The sequence below is a fragment of the Podarcis tiliguerta genome, assembly GCF_965153285.1.
Source record: "Podarcis tiliguerta genome assembly, chromosome: 2".
NCBI lineage: Eukaryota > Metazoa > Chordata > Lepidosauria > Squamata > Lacertidae > Podarcis > Podarcis tiliguerta.
Window position 1 is genome coordinate 32,624,181 of NC_139535.1, and position 27,605 is coordinate 32,651,785.

The 27,605-nt window shown below is 41.7% G+C and overlaps 1 protein-coding gene across 12 annotated transcripts in view; it reads left to right on the forward strand.

Moving 5' to 3' along the window:
* The window catches only part of LOC310670124 (contactin-4), a 506,424-nt gene that overhangs the window by 464,840 nt on the left and 13,979 nt on the right, over positions 1–27,605 (forward strand). For 10 of the 12 annotated variants that reach the window (XM_083424800.1, XM_083424802.1, XM_083424806.1 and 7 more), the window contains 4 exons: positions 13,394–13,569; positions 18,012–18,132; positions 25,476–25,634; positions 26,026–26,175. In XM_083424800.1, the coding sequence (XP_083280926.1) occupies positions 13,394–13,569; positions 18,012–18,132; positions 25,476–25,634; positions 26,026–26,175 (606 nt within the window). The remainder of the gene's footprint in view (positions 1–13,393; positions 13,570–18,011; positions 18,133–25,475; positions 25,635–26,025; positions 26,176–27,605) is intronic. The other 2 variants (XM_083424811.1, XM_083424805.1) reach the window with 1 other exon arrangement.

Below are 27,605 nucleotides of genomic sequence, written 5' to 3' on the forward strand. Positions count from 1 at the left end.
AGTCTCCTCCAGCACCATAATTCAAAAGCATCAATTCTTCGGCAATCAGCCTTCTTTATGGTCCAGGTCTCACTTCCATACATCACTACTGGGAAAACCATAGCTTTTACTATACGGACCTTTGTGTTGGGATACTGCCAGGGAGATAAAGTCCATCATGGCCCCCAAGCCGCCTCCGGACGTCCATCGATCTCCCGTAGACACGCAGTCTCAGCAATTAGCGATACGAGCTCCAGAAATAGCTTGCCACATTCCAGAGCTGATGCACGCTCTATCAGCAGAATCCACACAGCGAAAGATGCACGCAGGAGAGCATTATTTAAAAGTTTATTCAGCGTTGGTCAGAACAAAGAAAAACATGACTGCCTGCTTCGGTGTTTCAGGCACAGAGAGAGAAACGAAAGCAATAGACAAAACATAAACTTCCTGTGAACAGGAAATACACAGACTCTGTGACTCACAAAGCCTGCTCCCTTTTAAGGTGGAACGGAAATATCCTAACACTTTGTTGGCAAGGTGATGTCTCTACTTTTTAAGATGCTGTCTAGGTTTGTCATTGCTTTTCTCCCAAGAAGCAGGTGTCTTTTAATTTCGTGGCTGCTGTCACCATCTGCAGTGATCATGGAGCCCAAGAAAGTAAAATCTCTCACTGCCTCCATTTCTTCCCCTTCTGTTTGCTAGGAGGTGATGGGACCAATGGCCATGATCTTCGTTTTTTTAATGTTGAGCTTCAGACCATATTTTGCGCTCTCCTCTTTCACCCTCAATAAAAGGTTCTTTAATTCCTCCTCACTTTCTGCCATCAAGGCTGTGTCATCTGCATATCTGAGGTTGTTGATATTTCTTCCGGCAATCTTAATTCCGGCTAGGGATTCAGAGTAGGAATAAATGGACAGTTCTCCCAGTGGAGACAGGTAGGAAGTGGAGTCCTCTGAGGGATCAGAACTGGGCCTCTTCCAGGCTTCAATATCAGTTTATTGGCCTTCCTCCACTACACCCAGTGTTCCCTATCATACTGAGCCTCTTCTGGCTTAGATGTTATGGTGGAGAAGTGCTGTATGTCATCAGCATGAAAAATATTTTTAATTAAGGCTACCCACTCTCTCCTAATCACCAAAGTACAAAACCTAACCATTTTAACAGCACTTACTTCATATTGCACTATAAGTATGAAGGGCCATTTTTTGTAAAGAAAAAAAGAGGATGAAAATCTTAGCAAACAGAACCCACATTTATGACATCATTATCTCCACCTCCCACTCACCACCCCACCATTCACATTTTAAAGCCACTGATCCAAATAAAAGCTGCCAAATCTTGTGGTCAGCCATATATATTACCTTGGTTTCCTTTGGCCACAAGTAAATGAGTGTCCTGTCCATTTTCACTGGCACTAGATTCAGCCTTCTGTGTCCTTTTGTCTGCTCTGCTTGTTTGAAGCATCTGGTAAACATAAACCTCTCCACCCGACCATTCATGCCTAAATCCGAAATTACCTTCTTATTCATTCTGGTCCCGGTTGAACCACATGGTGTAGAAACCCATTTCCCCCTCATGTGCTGAAATGGCTTTGGCCTACAAGGTATCATTCCTTTCCAACTCACAGCAAATGGCTTAAGTGCTGTATTTGCCACCAGAAGGTCTGCCCATTCTCTGCCTGGATGTTGCTCAACCCAGCAATTGCTCAAAGTCAGAGTTAGATTAATTATTATACAAAATATGGTGTAGAAGGACAGGAAAACTAGGATCTTTGGGTTATATCAATATAATGGCTTCAGTGTGGGAAGAGAAGTCGGAGTCATAGTAGAATGCTGTGCTCCTTGAAATTTCCATAAGAATAATGGGGGAAATGTCCTGCATGAATAGTTTTTCCATTTCATTTTCTGGATTAAAAAGTAGTGATTTTTGGAACTGGGAGGTGGAAACATTTCCTGAAAATCTCTTCCACTGGAAGAGAATTTAGCTTCCCCCACCCCAACCCAGTTTGTTGTCATTGCTTCTCCTGTCAGCTACTGCTTCTGTGCAATTTTCATTTTTATTAGTGACTACTTCTTTGCCAACACCCCTGGATCCTAGGCACTTCCGTCTTGTCCTTTTTCTTTCAGTTCCATAGGCAAGCCACCTTTCCACCACCGTCACCCGCCTGGCAAATAACCTGGGTTTGCTGTTTCCCCCTCAAACCATCTGGTTGCCTACAATGCTTTAGAACCCTTCTTAGCAATTCTGTTAGCTTCCAATATCAAAATGTTTGAAGGCAGCGCAAAACTCTGTTATAAGGAAAAAGTAACAGAACTGCAAAAAGATAGCAAAAAGAAGCAAGTGTAAAGCCCCTGGCCATTAAAACGTGCACACACTCACACACACACACGAACAAAACTGTCAAGTGTTAAGAGAACAGCATTAAGCATTGGTTCAATGAATACATTGTGCTCAAATCTCATTTCTTCCTTCTCACCCTTAGTACTCCATTTACCATCACTTCCTCATGTCTGGCCATATTGTAGCCTTCCTTGAACTTCTTTAATGCCTATGCAGCATCCTTTCAGTACACCTCAAATACTAATTCTGCGGTTAAGTGTTGAGGGCAGGGAGAAATAGTCCTTTCAGATAAAATGAGAAATTGAGTTATTTTCTTAAAGCAAGCTGGCTAACAAACTGTCATTAGAAACCTGAAGCATTTGAGTTTCAGCCTAAAGATTCCTCCAAAGAAATGTTCCAGAATACTTGTGTGTACTTCTGCCTGTGACTGATGGGAGTTGGTAGTCAAAAACATACAAATGGCATCAAGCCAGTGAAGCCTGCTTTATATAGAAGCAGCTTTATCCCTGGAAAGAGTACACACTGCCATTTCACAATGGGAACCATTTTGGGAAGCATGTGCAGGCTTAAAATACTTTCCACATGCCCATCTTGCCATTGATGGTCATGTGAACAGGCCTCCAAATGTAGTGCCTTTATGTCCCATTGACTTCAGCCAGAGACTTAAGTGTGTCCTCCACAACTGCTAAACAGCTGAAAACATGTCACTCTTCCACATATGTGGTTGAGGCTTGTGGCAGAGACTGGCATATCCCTATTGGCCTCATAGACAGTAGTGAGGCTCCACATTCAAATGTGCCACAAGTAGAAAATGAAAACAGCTGCTCTTGGTTTTCTTGGCTGCATCCTTTCACCTTACTCCCGCAGCAGTCAATTTTTCAAACAGTTCACCGTACAGTAGACTAGGGCGAGGCAGGATTTCTTCAATAGACATTCCTGGGGAACAACAGTAGCAGAGGGCAATTATTTTTATTTTTGAACTTGTTGGTCACTTGTTACACAAGTGACTTACAATGTATTTCCCAGTGAATTTCAACATACTGCCCTCAACAGTTGCTTGCAGGCTTCCCTTGTCATATGGCTGGTAACTGGGAAGAGGATGCTGAACTAGAAAGGCCTTTGTGGTCTGATCCAGAGGTTTCTTTGTATGATCCAATGGGAGCCAGAAAGCATTTCCTTCTTTTAATCCGCCAGCCTTGCAAACTTCTGCTGCTGCAGCTCCTGCTATTTTGAGTGTCATGGACTGGCTGGACACAAAGGAGAGATGGGAGAAACCAGCGGGAAACTCCCAAGGGAAGAAGGCTCAGAGCCCAGGGATTGGCAGTGGAACGATGATGAGTGGTCAGAGGGAGGAGCAGGAGCAGACTGGGAGGAGGAGATGTCAGAAGTTGAAGAGGTAACAGGGTTTAGTGGCACAGAGAAGCTGAGAAGCAGAAGTGGAAGCAGGAGAAGAGGGAGGCCAAGAGGCAGAGATGAGTCAGGCTGGTGAAGAAGCCAGGGTGTCTCCTCTCCCCGCTGGTCCCCCAGGACCAGGAGAGGCATGAAGCAGGAGGAGCAAAGGCAGGAATGCCATCCAAGTCTTAGATTGTTTGGGAAGACCCAGGGGAGGAGGAGAGTTAGGCAGCTGTGGGAAGGCCTTCAGTCTCCACACCTGCCTCTCAGGTGTAAGACCTACTGAGAAGAGTTGCTGTGCTCATTAGGCCTGGCACTCCTGAGCAGATCTTGTCTTCTAATAAAGAGTTAACTTCAGTTACTCAGTGTGATTTATTACTGGCTCACTCCTGACATCGAGGAGTGCTGAGAAGCAGAAAGAGTCAGCTAATAGTCAAAGTTGAAATGGGACCATTGGAGGCTATGATGCTGATGTCTCTCCCTAAAATCAGTAGGATTAAAAAGTGCTTACCCGCAACGTGCTTATGCCCCAAATATTTCTGACTGCAGTCGAGTTTCAACACATCCCTTTTGTGTTGATGTTCTTTTCAAGCACCATCCTTGTATATTTAAATTGACAGGCAAGCCCTCCCCCCCGTGGATTCTGCATACAGTGATACCTCAGGTTACATACGCTTCAGGTTACAGACTCCACTAACCCAGAAATAGTGCTTCAGGTTAAGAGAACAGGATGCTTCAGGATGAGAACAGAAATCGGGCTCCAGCAGCACAGCAGCAGCAGGAGGCCCCATTAGCTAAAGTAGTGCTTCAGGTTAAGAACAGTTTCAGGTTAAGAACGGACCTCTGGAACGAATTAAGTACTTAACCCAAGGTACCACTGTAGTTGGAAACAAACCAGAAAAACAGCCTTGATTGTAACTGGAACTCTCATTCACTACTTGCCTTAAAACTATCTACAATAACATCATGGTGGATATTTTGGACTTTCTGAAATTGCCCAATTGCTTCTTGCACTCTCTCTGTTATTTTTGCCTGTTTCACTCTGTAGTTGTTTTTATTACATTTGGAGCCGGAGTTGAAAAGGCACCTGCCTTTTGAGTGCCAGGCTGTGATTTATTTTCTGTTGCTTGGTTTCAGGCCCCAGCAGATAAGTGTCCCACTGTGTCATGTACTCCAGATTAACATGACACAACACAGCTCTGCATGATCTACAACAAGCAAATAAGACAATGCAGAGCTGCTTATTCTAAACAATGCCTCCTAATGGACACACAATCAATATAAAACCAGGGTGGTTTTTTGTTTTCAAATTGGATGATTTGTTACTCACAGACTTATGCAGCTGGGTGGCTTGTAATTCTAAAAAAGAAAATCATTGCAGCTTTGTGACAACTGCAGTGTTCGTGCTGCTAGCAAATGTCACCCATTCCAACTCTTTTTGCTTTGGAAAGGAAGAGCTTGAGTAAAAGAAACATAACAAGCATATCCAAGTAATCTGCACCTAACTCATTCTATCCTACTAGCTGCTGAGTTCTTTTTCAAGGGGGGAATAGTCCCTGTGGAATGTGCTTCTCTTATGAACAAGAGTCAGGTGTCCTGCTGTATAACTGCTGAAGTTTGAATACACCTGTAAATCAGCCAGAATGGAGAACTGCAAAGTAGAACAAAGTGCTGGATGAAGATTTTGGAGAATGGGACATTGAGGCAAGCTGAATGGGTTTATCTTCTCTTCACCCGTGCACATTAGCTTTCATTACCCTCTGTCCACCCAGCCATCCAGAGGGGAAGCCCAAAGCATATTCTGGTCATGGCTTATATGGCAGGAGACCGCAGACAGCAAGGGGCAGGAAGGTAGCCAGGTGGTTACAGGGATGCCCAGTCATCCCTGGAGTGGGTGCCTCAGCAGGTGTCCCACAGGGCTTAATCCTGACACCAGCCCTGTCAGAACACAGATACAAGAGGATTAAATGGCACAAATTAAGTACTTTACATCTCTTCTTGAGGCTTTGTCCAAAGGTAGAAATGAGTGAAGCATTTGTAAGAGAAGGAAATGGCTTTGGCACATAAAATTATCTCCTCTCAGATATTGCTCACCTTGGAGTGAGGTTTGCTGGGGGGAGAGAGAAGACGAAGCCACCAGGAACCGTGTGTCTGATTATTCAGGAGCTGCTAGAGCCAATTATAAGGGCCAGCATTTTGCCAGTGTTAATTCTCAACTCTGGCTTGCATGTGTGCTTATTTATTGCAGCAGAGAAATTGCACTCTTGCTTAGTAAGTGAAATGTATGTCTATTGTCTCCTTGGAAGATTTGAGATTCCAAGAGAGAGTTAAAATGTAGCTAAGATGCCTTGTTGCTGCTTTTGTTGTCATGCAATGCAAAAATCCTCTGCTCCGTAAACAGCGCTGTTGTTTCCTTTTTTGGATAAGAACTAGAGCTGCAATACAGAAATTGCTGACAGAGGCAGAAGCAAAACTCTTCTGATCTTCCAGTGACACCTACAGTTAAGAGAGCTATAGTCTCTTTTGAAGAGCTGGAACCTTATAGATCAGTTTGGTTCTGGGACACATAACGAAGGGAGCTTTTTAGGAATCTTACAGTTTAAGCTTGGAGTGTTAACTCTGCTTAACTGGCAGGAAGCCCCATTGAATCCAATGGTACTTACTTCTGAGTAGTAATGGCAAAAATTGCACCCTGGTAGGACTACTGAGTACAACAGTATACAATGCAATACTTAGAAGTATGTTCATAAGATTTTAAATGTTCCTACAAAGCTGCACATGGCTCCGATGCTGCAAAGTTTTAAGTGAGTGTTAAAAACTCCCCTTTTGGATTGCTTTTAATAATTAAGTCATGTCTAGGGACTGCTCCCCTGATGTCCTGAGTCTTGATACTGCTGTCACATGTATTCATATTTGTTTTAACTGTTGTATATAGCTTTAAAATCTTTTAAATGGACTGTTATGTGGCTGCTATTGGTGTGCTTAGTTTTATGGACGTTAACATATTTAATTTTGTCAGCCACCTTGTGTGGGCTATGCCCCTAAAGGCAGCATATAAACACTTTTATAAATAATAAATAAAATAAAATTTCCTGGAAGACATAAATAGAAAAAAATCAAAAAAATCAGTAATTAAGGATTCTGATTCCCCTCCTCCAGCTTAATTATATACCATAAATGCAAGGAATTCCACTGTATTTTACCCACACACACAAATTGTTGACTTTCGGATCTTTTAGGTTATTTTGTGCTTTTATGGAACGCAACAGCTTGTCTAACCAAGCCTCTCATTGTTTACATCGTAATTTATTTGGGATGAAAGATAAGTAAATCAAGAGTCCTTTATTTTGCCAGGAGTTAACTCTCCGTTCAGTTTACCTCTTGAAACCTTGCTTCTCAATAAATCAGGGATGGAGATGAGCTAAACAGTTGTTTTCCCAAGGTAAGCAATTGTGTAAACAGGCAGAATATCTAATCATCACCATGAGCAGGTGGGATCCAATTTTGCCAGCTGCAAAGCCTGTTTAGTTTACAATTTGATAGATTATAGCTACAGCTGGCTGTGTGACCCCTCTTGCCAGGATTGCTTTAGAAGGAAGAGGAATAGAGGAACCATTCCTTCTTTGGTTATATCCTTGGTTTAAAGCAGTTTAAGGTAGCTGGGAGCTAAGAAGAGGGCTTTCATAAAAGGCCTTTGTAAAAGAGGGGATTAAGATTAGTTATTTTAATTTATGCATTCAAATACATTTGAATGGGGAGCTTGCTATACACTAGTCCACATAAAGATATTAAAACAGAACAGTGCAGTCAGAAGTGTTTTCTGATATACTCAGCATTTATTTATTTGTAAACGAATTTATATGCCACCTTTCATTTTGAGGAGATATTTACACTGCAAGTTTATTTCTGAAGATTATTTCACAGATCTTCTGAAGCAACAGAGAATGTCTAAGGGCTTATCCACACGCACCTTTCCTCTGCTCTTTCCAGGTATGGACTATACTTTAAAGCTGAGGTCCGAGAGCCCTTTTTGCTCCAGAGCTTTCCCTATGAAAATCCACTCTCAAAGCTCAATCAGAGCAAATGGCAATCCTCAGAAATCCCTAACTGATGTTTGCTTAGTGTGCACACTAAAGAGTGACTTTTTGCCGGGAAAGCTCAAGGCAAAAATTATATTTGATATTAGTAGCCGATTTTAAAAAATGGAAGATAGCCAGAATGATGCTGGGTTCCATAAAAGGAGATGCCATAATTAAATAGCTCATTCTTACTGATACTTTTGACAAATGCAGATGTCTTATGTGTGATTGGCATTTGGCTTCATAACACCCAGGCACACTTGGCTACCCTTATTTGACTTCTCTATTGCACTTTTCATTTGCTGCTACGGTAAGGTCGTTAAATATATCTTTCACTTTTTCAAGTCCTTGAAAACAGATTGGTAAGCTTTCTCCTTGGGGGTGATTTGTAAATTGCTTTGCAGAAGGCTTAAGCTCATGATGAATACGACTAGAAAAAGTTTCATCAGAGTTGCACTCTGGTGTCATTTTTCATCAGGTTGTTTCAGCCACTCACAGAAATGCAATATGTCAAACTTTATCTCTGCCTGGCTTTTACAAAACATTAATGAATTTAAAAAAATTGATGCCTTTGTAGACATTGTGCATTTGTTGAGTTCAGCTGGACGAGGTGTTCAAAACTCATCTCAAAGAAGTAAAAACAAACAAACCTTCCAGTTGCAAAATATAGAGCTTGCTGCAATGAAGTTGGAATACTTCATTCATGGAATCCGTAGAATTGGAAGGGACCCCGTGAATCCAGATGTAAAGTTGCTATGTATATTACAAGTTAGAGGCTGATACTAGTAAAAATGAAGTTTCTTATAACATAAAATTTCAAAAAGATTGTGGCTACATATTACCAAAATATGATATGGGCTGCATCAATAGGAGTATAGCATCTAGATCAAGGGAAGTAATAGTGCCACTGTATTCTGCTCTGGTCAGACCTCACCTGGAGTACTGTGTCCAGTTCTGGGCACCACAGTTCAAGAAGGACACTGACAAACTGGAACGTGTCCAGAGGAGGGCAACCAAAATGGTCAAAGGCCTGGAAACGATGCCTTATGAGGTACGGCTAAGGGAGCTGGGCATGTTTAGCCTGGAGAAGAGGAGGTTAAGGGGTGATATGATAGCCATGTTCAAATATATAAAAGGATGTCACATAGGGGAGGGAGAAAGGTTGTTTTCTGCTGCTCCAGAGAAGCGGACACGGAGCAATGGATCCAAACTACAAGAAAGAAGATTCCACCTAAACATTAGGAAGAACTTCCTGACAGTAAGAGCTGTTCGACAGTGGAATTTGCTGCCAAGGAGTGTGGTGGAGTCTTCTTCTTTGGAGGTCTTTAAGCAGAGACTTGACAACCATATGTCAGGAGTGCTCTGATGGTGTTTCCTGCTTGGCAGGGGGTTGGACTCGATGGCCCTTGTGGTCTCTTCCAACTCTATGATTCTATGAAATTCAGGAAATCAACAGTCCAGGACAAACCAAGGAATGGATGGTTGCATTTAATGAGTATGTATGAATAATTTGTGTCCTATTTAAGTAGCCCTTGTAAAGATGAAGGGTTGCAGCCAGTTGTGTTTTTCTGTTCATATAATAGTCATTAATCTAGTGGAGGCTCTCTAATGGATGTAGAGTGGAGGTGAGTTTTCCTCACCTCGGCTTCCTCCTGCAGCTCACACAGATTTTCTGGATGGAGCTGTGAAGAGGGCTACAGCAGAGGGGGAAGTGTAAAAATCTTCTCCCCCTTACTTAAATTACGGACACACCCACTGGATCAGAAACCCTTCCATTACAGTACAGTCATAGTGTTTTTCTTGTCATCTATCTCATTTATAGTATTTGACATTTTGGAGAAGACCAAGTGTATCGGCCATCTAGGGACACAACATGGCTCTCAAAATGACTGTGGTTAAAGGATAATGATAATGTGGATGGACTCAGTCTGTAATGTAATGCACATAGCACAGTTTCCCCTTTGTTGAGTATTTGTAGCATGTCGATGTTGCAGTTTTGTTGGTATTGATTAAGAAAAGAGTTGAAAGGGGTAGGGAAAGGAGTGGATTTCTGTAATGACAAAGGAATTACACCTGGAATCCATGTACTGAGTGGTGAATTCTGGACCTCTTCTCTACTAGATGTCTAACCGAAGCCATTTCTGTTTCCTAAAATCATTAGAGAAACTTATTCCTCTGTTCATATTTGTTAACAGGGTCTCATTAAATCACGTCAAGTGGATAAATGCTGCTTCCTTGTGCTGAAAAAGAAACTGAGGAGCATTGCAATTAACTTACTTGCCTAAAGCAATACAGCAAATCATTGAGAGGCTGCTGTGAGTCGCCTGGAATTCATCCGAAAACCTGCCCTTAAAGTTCCCTCAGCTTGAATGAGACCCATATAGATGAGAGAGGCCCTGATAAGAAAGAGCTGGTTGCCTCCCGAATCTCATCTTTCTTTGGTGTACTTTTCCTTTGTAAATACAGTGAAACTCATCCAATTGTCTGTAATCGGTTTTTAAGTCCTCCGTAGAACTTACAATTGCCTCATCCAAGGTTTTAAAAGTCCTAATTTTATCTGAAACCCTGCATGGTATTTCGTTAGAAAGGGATGTCAGGGAAACAAATGTTCAGAAATGGCATGATTCTAGCAATCTAAAGAGAGCCCTACTGAGAACTTCTTATATACACCAGAGGCCAATCTAGCTCAGCATTCTGCTTTCACCGTGGCTCCGTGGGAGAGCATGCAGAAGGTTCCAAGGTCAATCCCCAGCATCTCCTGGCATGGCTGGGAGAGACCTCTCTCTGAAATGCTGGAGAGCCACTGTCAATCAGTGTAGACACTACCGACAAACCACAGGTCTGCCTTGGTATAAGATAGCATGCTATATTGCTAGCTAATATTCAGTGGCATATTGCTTCTGATACTGGAGGTAATATGTAGCCATCTCTATTGCAGACTTCCAGCAAACCTAGAAGGGGTTGCTGAGCACAACAGAATGTAAGAGATCAAGTAAATATGTAGTAGGGTGGCCCAAGGACTCTTGATACGTTTCATCAAATACTTCCTTTCTTTCCATAGGTGAGAACAATATGTTAGAAGAAACTTGGGCATACTGGTGAAATAGCAGCTCTGTGTCATGTACCCACTTTGGAAAGGTGTGGTACAAGTCACTTTGAGTCCTTCTGTCATTATATGGTGTATTTCTACCCAGTCTGCATCACTGCCTATTGATGGGCAGATGGAGAGATGCTCAGCCTAATGACATGACCAGGCCACGTCGTTCATTCCACTATACACTGTGCAGGGAGATTTTGGCATGAAGTTTCTATTTGGAGATATAGCTCCCATTTTTCCACTTTGAAAACATGATACAAGTTTTTTAGACCATATAGTTCCACCCTTTGTTGTTGTTGTTGTTTAGTCGTGTCCGACACTTTGTGACCCCATGAACCAGAGCACGCCAGGCACTTCTGTCCTCCACTGCCTCCTGCAGTTTGGTCAAACTCATGCTGTAGCTTCGAGAACATTATCCAACCATCTCGTCTTCTGTCGTCCCCTTCTCCTTGTGCCCTCCATCTTTCCCAACATCAGGGTCTTTTCCAGGGAGTCTTCTCTTCTTATGAGGTGGCCAAAGTATTGGAGCCTCAGCTTCAGGATCTGTCCTTCCAGTGAGCACTCAGGGCTGATTTCCTTAGGAATGGAGAGGTTTGATCTTCTTGCAGTCCATGGGACTCCCTTATACTTGCATTATTCATGTTTATAACATATCATTGGCTTCCTGGGTTGTGTGTCTACTGGCTAGGTATAAATAGTATCTATTAATAAAATAATTTCCTGGGATTCTTATTGGAGAAACCATGGCATTGTATTCTGTTTAGACTCTAAGACTAGACACTCCTTACAATAATTCACTATTTATATGAGCAGAATATTCAGTTTTTGCTACATGGTACCATATGCTTCTGGGTTGTAAAGGTTTAATATAATATTTAAACATGTAACAAAGTGTGTGAGAGCAGTTTCAAAAAGATAGGGCCCATACTTTATCATCATGCAGATTAAGGTTGCACAAATCTGCCATTTAAAAAACGTTTACTGTTTTGTCACCAGCAACACACTGTAAATTCTATAAAGACTGAAAGAAAATACACATTTATTGGTTATATTTTATTCTTACCTTGTTTAATTCAGTTTAACCACAATTGTACTTCACACACCACACAACATAGAGGTCTTGCTACCAAAACACAATGCATTCTCAGGAAATGGGCACGTGAAAATGGAGAGATGCTATTGGGCGACAGGGAAAAGGCAGAGCAGCTCAACACCTACTTAGCTTCAGGGGAGGGTGACCAAGATGATCAAGGGTCTGGAAACCAAGCCTTAGGAGGAACGGTTGAGAGAGTTGGGTATGTTTGGCCTGGATAAGAGAAGACTGAGAGGAGACATGATAGCCATCTTCAAATATCTAAACAGCTGTAACATGGAAGATGGAGCAAGCTTGTTTTCTCCTGCTCCAGAGGATAGGACCCGAACCGGAGGATAGGACCCGGGGTATAAATAAATTTATTATTATTATTATTATTATTATTATTATTATTATTATTATTATTGGAGGTTGCTTGGATGGCCATCTGTCACGGATGCTTTAGTTGAGATTTCTGCATTGCAGGGGTTGGATTACGTGACCATTGGTCCATGCTTAGCTTTCCACTGAAAACATAAAAGTGCTTAATCTGGCTAGATATACCTTTACTCTGTATGGTTCTGAAGCATGTTTTTTATTTGTATATGGCTATGAGCATAACTGCCTTTCTGGATTTTCCTGGTTGCTGATTTTATAAGTTGACATGTTTGGTTTTATTTCTTAAAACAAACAAACAAGAGAAATACACTAAAATCAAAATTATCACCTGTATTTAAACTAGCGATTTTAAGAAAGAACACAGTAAGCTTCATCCAACTAAGCTATAGTCAGAATAGACACATTGAAATTAATGGACCTAAGTTAGCCATATTCATGAACTTCAGTAAAGACTAATGTTGCATACAACTCAATTTTGTCAATCCATCATTATTTTAATTTGGGGTACACTTAAATTCATACAGCAATAAATACACTCAAACTGTAACTTTCAATAGTAATGACAACTTGTCTCTGCACTGACCAAACTACTAGCTCAGTTTACTCTCCACTTGTCAGTGTGGAACAGTACAGTGACCTGATACTACTATACCAGTGTGGGTAGATAAATAGGTACCGCTGTGGTCAGAAGATAAATGGCGTTTCCGTGCACTCTGGCACTCATCACAGTGTCCCGTTGCGCCAGAAGTGGTTTAGTCCTGCTGGCTACATGACCCAGAAAGCTGTCTGTGGACAAACACTGGCTCCCTCAGCCTGAAGCGAGATGAGCGCTGCATCCCATAGTCGCCTTTGACTGGACTCAACTGTCCAGGGGTCATTTACCTTTTACTACTGGTCATACCGTTGGTATAAACCTCATTGAACCTTCTCTAGTTAAGGACCACTTAAGAGCTGTACTCTCTCTGTGTGTGTTGTTGTTACTGTTGTTTTTAAATCAGGTGAGTTACTTTCTTTGGTGTCCTTTATTACCTGCAGATCCAACACGATTTATGGTGGCACCTAACAGCATGGATGTCACTGCTGGCGAAAGTATTCTTCTGCCTTGCCAGGTATCTCATGATCACCCGCTAGATATTCTGTTTACTTGGTCATTTAATGGACACCTGATAGACTTTGAAAAAGATGGGGATCACTTTGAAAGAGTTGGAGGGGTAAGTATCACTATTAGTAATCCACCAAAGCAATTCTTTATGAGTGCTGAGAATTTCAGCAATGAGCAAGATACGTTTATGGGCAGACCTACAACTCTAGCTGTGTTTATATCTTTAGAGCAGATTTCCTCCCCTCAAAGGATTCTGGGCACTGCATTTTACCCCTCACAGATTTACAGTTCCGAGCAACCTTTAACAAACTACATTCCCCAGAATTCCTTGAGTGTGGGAAATGTGCTTTGAACGTGTTTTAAAGGTATAGTATGCATGCAGCCTCTGCCAGCTTCCAACACTGGGTGTGCACACACCTACACACTCAAACTGTAATAGTATGCAACATAATAACTCCAGCAATGAAATGCTTCATTTCTGTACTGTCTACAGTGTCAGTACAGTTCACTCTCCCTTGAGCTGACAGTGCAATCGGAACAGAAGTACTTTGCTGCCGGTGTAAACCAGTACTGTTTAAGAATAGCAGTGTGAAATTTGTGCACTGAATAGATATACCTGCTGTGAAAACAAACCCATGTTTAACTGACCACTCCTAATAAGGGACATGGGAAGAGTGGGACACTGAATCCTCTGCTGGACCCAAAACCCTGCCAGCTTCTGCCACCAGTGAGATGAGAGGAGTGCCTTATCACCATTTTTCTTTTGCTCCATCAGTTCCAAGCTGGTGTAGCTCAGTGGCCAACAGGTTAGACCAGGGTTTTCCAAACTTGGGTCTCCAGCTGTTTTTGGACTACAACTCCCATCATCCCTAGCTAGCAGGACCAGTGTCCAGGGATGATAGGAATTATAGTCCAAAAACAGCTGGAGACCCAATTTGGAAAACCTTGGGTTAGACCCTCATGGGATCCATGGAGCTTAGCATCAAGCAGATGCCAAGTTCCTGCTGCACTGCTTTGAAATGGCCTGTTTGAAGGCCTTTCTCCTGACGGCTGGAGGACTGCAAGCAGTAGCTTACTACCATTTTAGGTGGAGCTGGGGGCATCTGCTGCAGTGAAACCCCACCATCACCAGTAGTCCTCTGCACTACTAAAGCTGGCAGAGAGGATATGAAATACAACCTACCTGCTCCCGCACCCCCCAATGACATCAAGGCACGGTTGGGGGCAGGATTGCAGCCTAATTCTTTCCGATTGTCTTGCTAGTGTGGTAATCTTTGTATCTCCTCAGTTGCATTGTCCAAAGAGTAATTTCTCAGAATTCTCTGCTTTTCAGACGCTGCAGATCATTAGCAAATCATGACAAATGTTCAACTTTGCCACTGACATAGAAACAAATGTGAAGTTAGGTCTTAAGCATTTGCCAGTAGTTTGCATTATTTGTCACCAGCCTTATTTGCATATTTGTCACCACCCTTCACAGCTTAAAAAAAGAAATTGGATGACATTCAACTAAGCTCTACACGGAAGTGGACCTCACTGAAATTAATGAACACGAATATGTTATGTCAATTAATTTCGACAGATCTACTCTGAGTAATACTTATTTGCATACCACCCATTACTGCTAAGCAGGAAGCCACAGATGGTGTCTGAGAGGCAGATTGCCACCTTTTCTATATAATGGAGATCAGCTTATATTTAGTATATGTGTTACCAAAATCCAAAATGGCAGAGACAGCAAGCTGTTCTTTGAAACTGAAATAAGAATGGATGGGTTCTATACTACATAGAATGCAAGGCTCCTGTATGGGAATATACAGCTCTGATGGCATCATATGAGGCTGCACATGACTTTGTCTTTACCCTTCTCACCAGAGCCCAGAAACTTACCTACAGCCTTGCAATAAATCCTGCCCACGTAATCAGGCTCTATTTTATCCCTTCTGCTGCTGCAGTTGTCTAGTGTATGCAGACTTTCAGCCATGCTTTGGGTTCCAGAGATGATCCAAGCAGCTGCTACAACATCTTCTAAACCATCCTCATAATCACCTCCTTATCCCTGGCTGTTAAGGGAATCAGGCCTCAGAAACATTATGGAAACTTGGACCAGAATCCAAAGAGCTATAGAACTGGTACTGTTCATGATCACAAGGAGCCCTTAGACTTACCAAACAGCAGTCCCCTCCCTCCTCTCCCCATGTATGGCAACCTGCTTTATAATCAAAGGGAACTTCAAACACAGCTTGTGATACGACATAGGAGACAGCTGTTGAAATGGGAGAAAACTCTATTTCCACTGGGCTAGTGCAAGCCCCTTTCATGAGCAGCTCTTTGGATCCTAGCCACTGTCTAATATCCATCCTGCATTTATGCAATGCTGTTTGAGTTTCTCCTAGTTTTAGCAGTACATGCAAGAGCAACACCAAGCCTCTGGCTTGTATGCTTGCTCCCATGCCTCTTCTCTGGCATAAGCCTGAGATGAGAAGCCCCCACTTCTTGTTTAATCATAATTCTTCATTATGTCTGAATTCAGGGGAACTGTGGTTCCTGAGAAAAAAAGCTGTGATCAAACCTTGGGTTGTGACCGCTGTTTGTTCTCAAACAAGTTTAAACTAACCAGAGTTCCTTGAATTCAAACATAATGAGAAACTGGTTTGTTTAAAAAGGTAAGTGAAAGTTTTTGATCTCCTTACTATTCCATCAGAAGAGAAAAGGTGAGAAAACATGAGCCTGAGGCACAGGCATGTGGCAGTAAACCATGGTTTAGCATTACCGCCATACGAATTTCTATTCGGTCTACATGCTAAGCTGCACACACATATAGATGGAAAATGAGTGTGACACAGCTGGAGTACAGCAGGCTATTTTGCTTGGCTTCAGTAGCTTGTATTTAAGTATGGGGAGAAATTTGGTTCAGTTCTCAATTAAGGGCAAATCTACCCAATTCATACTTTCTGAAAAAGTACATGGACCAAAATAGAGCATTCCTTTGAAATCTGCACTTCTTTAAATTTTGCAGTTCATTTTTCCTAGCAAGTAATGCAACAACAAAAAAATGCATATACCAAGATAGAGAACACATTAAAATGCACATATTAGTGAATTTTGAAATAGCATGAGAAGATGTATTATATTAGGGGGAAATGCTTTGGGGAAAATAGGTATAGAATGAAAAATTGAAGACAAACTTTCATGAGGATTTTAAAATCCTGAATTTGAGATTGAGAAAACTGAAAGAAATTGAAATTGGCAGATCTGCCTGTTCCTACTTGTAGTCAAGACTTTTTAAACATATACCATATTTTAAAATTGGGGGATATTGCCCCTGTGTATAAGACTACACCCCCCTTTTTAACCTTATTTTTTTAGTAAAAAATCCTAGTCTTATACATGGAAATATACGGTAGTTCATTTTAAAGCCATTTGAACAGTAGTCACTGTTGCTGCTACTTATGAAGCATTTTTGTTTTCAAAATGCTGTACCCTCTGCCTTTTTTTTTTTTTTTACCTCATGTAAAATGGTCATCAGCTATTTTAAGATAAGCTGAGGCCAAGCGCTAGTAATTTGCCCAAGGCAAATTAAACCAGTGCTACCTGGAACCAGCCATCCCAGATCCAAACTCTGAGCCATACTGGTTTTCATTCCACAAAAAGAAGAGGAAATTGCAGTTGCAAACATTAGCTGCCATCCCTTGACTATCAGGACAGGTGCTGAAACGCGAAAAGCTGTGGAAGATAAAATAAATCATTTAAAAGTTCTGCCCTGCAGGGGGCATAGCAGTGGCGATAACAGCTGTGGCTTGCAATTACACGTAATTGTATCCCCAAACCCCAAAATATGTACTATATTAATATCTCTCAATTAAAAGGCTACAACTGCAATCTTATGCTTAGATTTCTAACTTGTTAAGCACTGTGCCTGGTGGACAGAGAAAATGTGTTTGGGTGGGTGTGTTTTTCGAGTCACACAATCATGCAGAACCATAATTAGTTACCTGCAGTTGCTAATCATACATGAGCATTTGGCATTTGGAAAAACAAATTATCCTTCTTTCATGCTAGGTAATGCACATGTCCTCAGAGAGCACTGTCCTCATGACCTTTTAATACAAAAGCCAGGCAATCGAAATGCTGGCTGCGGCACAAAGACTGTGGAAGCTGTTAACAAATGCGTCCCAATTTGGGCTGGTGCTCACTTGTTAAATGGATGTAGGAGGAATGCAGACATCTGAATAGCAATGAAGGCTATAAACTGGATGTCTGGAGTATGGCAGAGCACAGCCCACCGTTTCCCCCGCCCCCATCCGTCAAATCACATTTGCGGCAACAATTTGACGGACCCGAAGCTCCTATGTCCCTTATAGGCAACCATACTTTCAGCTCTTATCTTCAAGGAAAGCTCACATATATTAAATAGGTTATGGGTTGCATTATGAGCGTTTTCATCAGCTGATGTAAAATAAATCCATTAGCCACAGTTGTCCTTCATGTGATAATGAAGTTTAGAGCTCATTAAAAAGTAATTGTAACCACTTTCCCTTACTTTATCAGCAGGATTCAGCTGGTGATTTGATGATCAGAAGCATCCAGCTGAATCACGCTGGAAAATACGTCTGCATGGTGCAAACAAGTGTGGACAAGCTATCAGCTGCTGCAGACCTGATTGTAAGAGGTATTTGAATTTTGTTGCCGTTGTTGTAGTCAAACTACTGTTCCCACCAACCGCTGCTATGGATAATAACATAAAGCACAGCTTGAGAGAGTTTACTACGCTCGATAACTAGCAGCCTATGAAGTACTACTGATTATTTGGTACAAAATATGGAGGGGGGGTGTCTTCTATCGAACCTTAAATGGTAACAACATGCGCTAATTATTTATTTAGTTCTGTTTGAAATGTTGATGGCGGTGTTAATTTGCTGAATGTGGATGTGCACGGAGGCAGTTTTTTATGTGAGAATGTACTTTGCTGAAAACCCTGAGGCCTTGTGCATGTACTGATTCCCTGTACCCCTTGGTGTGAACACAGTTTCACCTCATGGCATGGCATGAGGGAATGGCATTTCAGCTAGGGTCAGGCAGTGGCAATTTGCTTGCAAGTTTTGCCCTTTTACAGATTTGCATAGGCACATACTGCCTTCCTGTGACACTTCAGTGGGTCACTTAGTTGGGCAGGATGGGGTTGAAAATTACATATGTTCTTTCACTTCTGCCCAGTTTTAACCATTGCTCAGCAATGCACATGTGCAATAATGTGCAAGTGATGGCTTGCAGAAAAGAAAATAAACCAATGGGTTTTTTTGTGCTGCGCAATGGCCACTTCAGCTAAATATGCTTGGCAAACAGCTGCTATACAGTGGTACCTCAGGTTAAGTACTTAATTCGTTCTGGAGGTCCATTCTTAACCTGAAACTGTTCTTAACCTGAAGCACCACTTTAGTTAATGGGGCCTCCTGCTGCTGCCGGAGCACAATTTCTGTTCTCATCCTGAAGCAAAGTTCTTAACCCGAGGTAATATTTCTGGGTTAGTGGAGTCTGTCACCTGAAGCGTATGTAACCTGAGGTACCACTGTACATTGCAAATAGTGGTGGCTTACACAGAAAATGAAAAACCAGTCCCCTTCACGTCATGCATTGGTCACTTCAGCTCAGCAGCTGTCAAAGGGCTGTTGCTCCTGGATCATTCAAGTAGCCAAGCTCAGTTACTGATCCAGTTACAGGTGATTAGAACAGAGATAGATTTGGAGTCTGAAAGTTGAAAGCTAAACTGGCAGCAATTTTATCATTGTCCAGTGTTGGCATGGGGCCAGAAAACAAATTCAGTTCTCAAAATTTTTGAAAATGTTACAGCAATTTTGACTTGGGACAGTGAGACAGCTGCTCCCTAAAATGAAATCAGATTTCAAGATACAGAGTGCCCCAATACATTTCCTGCTATTGCTGGTTTTCACGTTGGCTGTTGTTATGGGGTGAACATTTGATATGAGATTTACTAATTTTAGTTAGAATTTATTCCCATGCTGGCTTTCAGAAAACAATGAAGGCTTACAGATTTGTGGCTTTGGGCATAACACACAGGATAGACTTAAGATAGTTTAATGATAATTATGTCATCGCACTGAACCCTGGGAAATGTAGTGCTGTGGAAAAGACTAAATATACTTAATACGGAATCCTTTTTACTCGTTAAATTAAAAATCCCAGGATTCTTTTGAGGGAGCTATGGCAACTGTAGTGGTATAATATATTTGTTCCGTAGTCAGGACCAACATTTCATGACATCCATCTATTGGAAATGGGTTTTTTTTTCCCTCCCCCAGATAGCCTGCACTGTGACAGTATTTATTCAAGCATTTTTCTGCAGCCTTTTATAGTGGAAACCTTCAAGGCAGATAAGGATATCATGATAAAAACAATCAAACAGGAGCATAAGTGCAGCAGCTACAGCTGGATCCCGTTGGTGGCCCAGATCCTCACCCACCTCATCCCACAAGGCTAGCCTTGATAGCTGGGCCGGGCCATTCACCTGTCTGCCGCTTTATGTCACAGTAATGTTCCGTGTAAGCCATTTTCCTTTGCCCATACAAATTTAAATCAGACGATGAGGACAACAGCACAGTGCTGTCAATCAGTCAACTGGAAGGGCTGGAAGGGCCATGGTAGCTCTTTCAAAGGATCAGTGAACCCCCATTTTGGTAGAGCCATGTCTTTTCCTACTCCACACCAGACGTCAGGTGTAGGGCAGGCGGGTGCACCTTGGCTGATATAAGCTCACAGGACCACTAGCCAGGGGTCAGCAGACTTTTTCAGCAGGGGACCGGTCCACTGTCCCTCAGAGCTTGTGGGGGACTAGACTATATTTTGGGGGGGAAATGATGCAAGAGCACAAGCCCCAGTGGCTGCTTACCTGTGTCTTGCAAGTGGCAGGGGCTGGCAGCAGTGGAGGGATGATGAGCAGCAAGTGAAAGGGCTCCGGAGAGGGGCTGCTTAAAATGGCGGCCACTTGAGCGCTGCTGCTGCTGCTGCCACCAACAAAGCCCAGCCCCCTTCCTCCTCTAGGCAGGGCAGGGAGAAGCCAGGAGGAGGGAGGAGCCGCCGCTGTGTGAGGGAGAGGGAAAGAACGCACATGCTGGTGATCCATGCGGCGATTCCTGGACTGTCAGTGAGCCAGATCCAGAAGGCAATTGGGCCTGACCCGGCCCACGGGCCTTAGTTTACCTACCCATGACTTAGGCTTGCAAGCAAGAGCTTCCCCACCCCAACCTACTGTGTAAAGCAAGAGATAGAATGCTAAGAGAAGAGGAGGAAAAATCTAGAGGGGATTTCATTCAGCACAGGCCAAGTTACTGTCCGTAAAGCCACACACTCCCTGCTGCAGGGCAAACAGAATGAAATAGCTAAGCAGGATTGTTTGGTGTTCCACAGCTCAGGCACCACAACCAAGAAAGTGGTGTCTCCCCCCCCCCCCAATACAACATACTCTAGATGGAAAGGAATCAGATAAAGGAGCACAGGCAAGTTCATATGGCACGAGAGAGTCCTGAAAACAGTTTGGGACCAGGGAGTGATTTGGGATACCCCTGACTGAAGCACATTCACTTTAGGTTTTGTTGGAATAGCAGGTTTTCTGAGGATCCCACCCATATCAAAGAAAGGGCTAGTTTTATAATACATTATGATAGCCATATTGAGCCATTTAAGCAAGGAAAGTTCGCTCAGTTTATTCTCACCTTATATAGTTTTAAGTTGCTTAATCCTTAATTATCTCATGTTTTTGATCAAGTGTGTTGTGCTTCTGAATATGAACGCTGTGGTCCGTACATAAACCTCTTGAAATTCAGAGAAGAAGCCATCTTCCTCTTGCCAGGAGAGAGAATAGGAAACGTGATCATTGTCCATTTAAGAAGACAGCAGTGGTTTATCAGCTGTTCCCTCATGGGAGCAAGATATATTGTTGCTGCACTAAATGCACACTCCATTTAATGAGGACGAGGCCCAATGAGCAGTTTAAATACCAATACATTAGGCTGCTAAATATTTAAAATCCGTAATACTTCAAGTTCTTAACCGAAAGTATATGCATCATTTTGTAGGGAATAATCTTAAATTTTGCTAGGAGTCTGTTAAGAGGAGAATATATTGCAAGGAGCCTGCAAATTCTGCTAATGACTTTATTCCTGCATTTTGAATTTCCTTCTCCCCCACACCCCTCCTTCTTCCAAAAGGAATTTTCTTTGCACATTGCACCATCTGCTGGAGAGGAGAAAAGAGCAGTAAATCAAGCTTTTACATCGCCTGCTGATAACAGCTAGTGATGGAAAGGCACATGGCCTGTCTAGTCAAATACTATCTTAGAACTTGACTTGAACAGGGGGGGAAACTAGTTATAGCTATGATTCTGTTTCTGCTACACTTAAAATTATTACTGTCACTACATCATTGAATTTGACTGAAATACATGGCAGTTGACAAAAACTAAGAGATCTGTGATACTTTTAATCACTCTCCACTTAGTTTAGCATAAGGTTTCTGAATTTCTTGGGTTGTTGCCAATAGAAACTCACCTCCGAATAAATCAGCTAGGTTTTAAGGTAGCATAAGCGTCTATGACCTTCTGCTTCATCTCTCTAACAACCTGTCTTTTGGATTCTGGTGATAGGATTGTATCCCATTTTTTAAAAAAATAACTAGTAAACATTTTATGTAGGTTGAAGCAGAATATTTTAGCAGGTATCTCCAAACCTGGGGGAAGAGCTTTTGCTTGGTGGGGCTTCTTTCACCATGAAGCCGTGTGGGAGACCACATCTGTGGACACTCCTCTTGGGATGCCAGAAACCACTTTCAGGACAGAACATGGCAAAACTGTTATGATCAAAGTTGCATTCCCAAATATAGGAGAACTTGGAAGTATCAGACTCACTCTGTATGGCTCCATGAGAAGGAGAGTTACGACTTTTATCCCTTAAACTAGTACAGTCGTACCTTGGTTCTTGAACGGAATCCGTTCCGGAAGTCCGTTCAACTTCCGAAACTGTTCAGAAACCAAGGCATGGCTTCTGATTGGCTGCAGGAGCTTCCTGCACTCAATCGGAAGCCACGTCAGACATTCGGCTTCCAAAAACAGTTTGCAAACCGGAACACTCACTTTCAGGTTTGCAGCGTTGGGGAGCCAAAATGTTCAAGTCACAAGGCGTTCGAAAACCAAGGTACAACTGTACTGAACCCAAATGGTGAGATATACTGCGAACGTGTTTACCACCTATGAAATACAATCACCAGAGGAACTTTGCAGAGCCCTTTGTAGCAGAGTGCAAAACTCTTTGAAAGGAAGGACATAGGAATCATAGAACTGTAGAGTCAGAAAGGATCCTAAGGGTCTTCTCGTTCAACCCCCTGCAATGCCAGCGTGGTGCAGTGGTTAAGAGTGGTGGACTTGTAATCTGGTGAACTGGGTTCGCGTCTCCGCTCCTCCACATGCAGCTGCTGGGTGACCTTGGGCTAGTCACACTTCTCTGAAGTCTCTCAGCTCCACTCACCTCACGGAGTGTTTGTTGTGGGGGAGGAAGGGAAAGGAGATTGTGAGCCACTTTGAGACTCCTTAAGGGGAGTGATAAAGTGGGATATCAAATCCAAACTCCTCCTCCTCCTCTTCTTCTTCTGGAATCTCAACAAAAGCATCCATGATATGTCATATTGGACTAAGCCTCCTTGCAAAGTTTTCGTATTTCTTTTTAGAGGGAGTTGCTATTATTTAACATCATCCACATATATTGTGTAGTAATATTTGCAGAAGACTACCTGATCTCAGACATACCCAACCACAGGATAGATGTATCCTGATTATTAGGGGGAAAGGAAGGACAAGCTGCAGAGACTCTAAAAACTAGAAAATAAGACAAGAGCAGGAAAAGTGCACTAAAAGGGAGCTGAAAACTGCACCTCTTTAGGACCCCAGAGTGTGTCTGGTGTGTAAACAACTCACTTACCAATCACAGCTCTGTCCAGAAACAATGACAGGTGGAAGCAGCCAAGGTGGCTCATTTCATAGAAATTACTTGCAAGGGTGCATGTACATTTTGCTTCCTAACTTTCTTTTCTATGAGGAATAGGAAAAAAAATGAAAGCTCAGAGTTTGGGGCGGGGCATGTCCAGGGACACCAGTGTAAGCCTACGTGGGCACTCGGCTGGTGAACTCTACTGCAGACATTCCATTTTAACAATTCAAGAATCTTCACTGCCCCATACACTAAATATGAACCACTGTCTTGCTTTGAAAGTTTTAAAGCAGGATCAGTTAGAAAGTCACAAATGACATAATTTTAATGTGGCCTCCAAGGTTCTTGGTTCTGCCTTCAGGTAGGTGTTTTACACCCCATTTCTAACCTTTAATAGTAGGGTTTAAAAATAGCAAAGTCAAAACAGTGCAATCTTATACGTGTTTATTTGGGCTTGATCTTAGGTGTGTGAAGACTGCATCCTCACAGCACAATCCTCCACATGTGTACTCACAAATAAGTGTGGCTGTGTGTGTTTAGGGCTTCAGTCTCAGTCCATTTTTTATTTTAAACCATAGGCGTTGCATCTACTGTTAAACGTAGGCTGGCAGCAGAGCTTAAAATACAAAACAGAAAATTCCATTATGGACGGGGCTATCACAGAATGTAGAGCTTTAGATCAGAGTCTCTGTTATTGCAAACTATATCGTTTCAAAAAAACAAAACACTTTATGATTTTTTCTGGCTGCTGCTGCACAAACAGCCACTTTAGATGTTATATAGTCTTGCTTGTTCGATAAAAATCCTATTTTTGGCAATCTCATCCAGAAATATTGTTCTAGCTGTCAGTTAAGTAAGTAAGTAAGTAAGTAAGTAAGTTAGACTATCCATTGCAGAACAAGATAAACTTATCAAAATTGATTTCAGTAAGAATTCAATTGAGAAAGCTCTGAAATTAAAGTATAGTTTATTTCAGGTATCTCATATTTCCCTATAATCAATTGTTCCATCTACTGACCATTAGGGAGATGTAATTTGTAAAGTACATCATGCTAGGTAACGCTATAATAACCCACCATTCTGCCTTTGAACTGGCAGATCTAGGAAGACTGACCAGCTGTGAAAGCAAGGACTACTAAGTATTCTTGCTGGAGGCACACAGTACAACCTTATTCAGAACTGATTTCATAGAGTGCTGAGGGGTAAAGTTATACTGGAGTGGTTACATTTCAAATTATGGTTTTAAAATGACTTAATTTACTCTGGGGTTGCAAAGCAGGCTGTGACTTTTTTTACTGAACTGTTTGGAAATTCAAGTGCTAGAAGGTTAGGCATTAAAAATAGGTGACTAAATCATGATATTTCAATCTTTGAAATGTTTAATTGCACGTGATGAACATATTGAGGATTATTTCATAGTGAATGTGCATAGGATTGCACTGACATTCATTTATTTAACATAATCCTGAAGCTGCTATCTCACAAAGTTTCTAGGCCATGCCTCACAAGCCTCATATTTTTAACTACGGCAAAATGCAATTTTGGGGTCCCTATCTGCTACTTTTCCCAAAGGCTTTTTTATTAAAAATGTGTAAGTAGTCAGCATATCACTATCTATAGGAGATAAAAGTGAGCGTCCAAGAGCAGATTCTATGTGCAAAAGCAACTATGCATGCATTTAATCCACTATAAAATATGTAGCTTTAGCCACTGTGGTTAATGTTTGATTATCTGTGCGAAAATAAGCTCAGAAAAAAAGAGTGCACATCTTGGAAATCCATTCTTGCTGAAGGGAACTATAAGTGGTCCAAATTAAATATATATTGTCCCAAGTATCCCAGGGTTGTCATTGTTTGATCTGTTTTAAAAGACTTCTCTGCATACTGAAAACTATTAACTTAAACCTTGAGCTGAAAGGTGAAGTCTTGTTACTTCTTAATACTTGACGTGAGATATTTTACATGCAGGGTATGTCTCACTGAGGATATTTGAAACTTGTGTTATGTGTGTTTCATAACAGGTCCACCAGGTCCGCCCGAAGCTGTGACAATTGATGAAATCACAGACACTACAGCTCAGGTATCCTGGAGGCCAGGAGCAGATAATCGCAGTCCCATTACAACATATGTTGTTCAAGCAAGGACCCCATTTTCTGTGGGATGGCAAGCAGTCAACACAGGTAACTAGACATCTTAGAACATGCAGAATATGACCACTGAAGCTTGCTTTAACCGTTCTCCATGAGCCCATGGGATTTCTGGTTACGGGGAAGAAGCAGCACTGGTCTGATCCAGTTCTCTTCTTGTGACTGAATGGAACATACCATTAACTCATTTACATCTATATGTCTTTCTCAATATTTTTTCACCCCAAATTTAGCAAAGATTAGCAAAATTAGCAGAGATTACCAAATTTAGCAAACAGAAAAAAAGAACAGCCAACTAATGGTTTATCTCTAGAGTCTACATTCTGTCCCCCCCCCCCCTTTATTTTGTTTTTAACCCAAATATTTCATTATTCGGTAACCATTGGCCATTCTTACATTCTTGACCTACGCTTTTCTCGTCTAGTGCCCGATGTCATAGATGGAAACACATTTACGGCGACAGTAGTGAGTTTAAACCCGTGGGTTGAGTATGAATTCCGGGTAGTTGCCGCCAGCCTTATTGGGATTGGAGAGCCAAGCAAACCATCAGAGAAACGGAGAACAGAAGAGGCTCGTAAGTTGAAGCTGAAATGCTGCATATGGCATTTCAGTCAGTCTTTGACTTCCATTGAATAGCTACTTTTACTTGGTCAAAATAGTCTGCATAAGAGAGCAATGCATTTCATTGAGCACTTTATTTTTAGCAGTTTACTAAGGCTGGGTCCACACCTCTTCATGCTCATAACAGGAGGCAAGGGGGTACGGACAGTGTTTCCTTTTTGACACCTTATAGAGTGCCATAGCCCATATATCCCAGCCTTCCCAAACTGAAGGCACTCCTGAGGTTTTGGACTAGGTCTTCCATCACCCCCAATTACTGCCTTGCTGACTAAGGCTTTATATGTGCACCATAGCTTTAAAGCACCGTTGGAATCATGGGAACTGTAGTTTCCCCCTCATAGATATACTTTCCAGCATCCTCAATAAGATAGCGTTCATTATTCCAAGTTGGTATAAGGCGATTAATCTCTAAACTTATTATAAACATCAATTATTGTGAGACTAAAAAAAAAAAGGTAGTGTTTGCCAAAAGGCATCAGTGACATAAATGAGATCCTGTGTGGTCATGTAATAAAAGAGTAAATGCTAGGGCTTCCTTTTTGTGAAAACACCCTACGTACACCCATTTGGATGGAGTTAAAATTTAATCTGCCTATTCACTGGGACCTTTAAAGACTCTCAAGTTCTATTAAAAGCCATCATTTGTTAGAACTGATGGTAAAAGCTTTTATTGCTAACATTGTATATTCCTTATTATGTGGTGCAGCAATCTGGGGTGCCTCTAGTAACAAATGGAATATGATGCAAAACAGAGTCCCTGTCGAATGTCCCTTGCTACACTTGCAGTATTACTTTAGGTTGAAAACAGCTGTTGTGAGTGAAACACCTTTTGTCTGTGCAAAAGACCTTCCTCTCTTCCCCCTGTGCCCCCCACCCCGTCCCCACAAAAGATATGCTTTGTAGGCCTGGAGGGACAAAGGTCCTATCAAACAATTTCAATACTGTGTAATCTTCCATGGTACAAATATTATTTTTTAAAATTTAACAGAATTTATATACCATTTGATTGTAGAAAAAACACTCAAATGTTGACATGAAAAAAGGATCATAATGTCTACAGTGTTGTTTTAGAATTGAACGTAAAGAAATGGGTACTAGTTGTTGCCTGTACGACCTTAAATTCTCGTAATATCTGCAAGGGAAGTCAAAGACATATAAAATATCCAGTTCATTAAATTAGCTACTGTTGACTCAGCCTTATTGTCTGCTTGCATATTTACCAAAAGCTGTAGACCTAAGTTAGTAGCAATCAGCTTCATGATTATAAATAAATGAAATGTGTTATAGGGGAAATAATTTTTAAAACTATTTGCAACAGGTAATTGGCTCATAAATATGCTGTTTGGCCATCTCATTTTCAAAATTATGTATTACGTGCTCTCA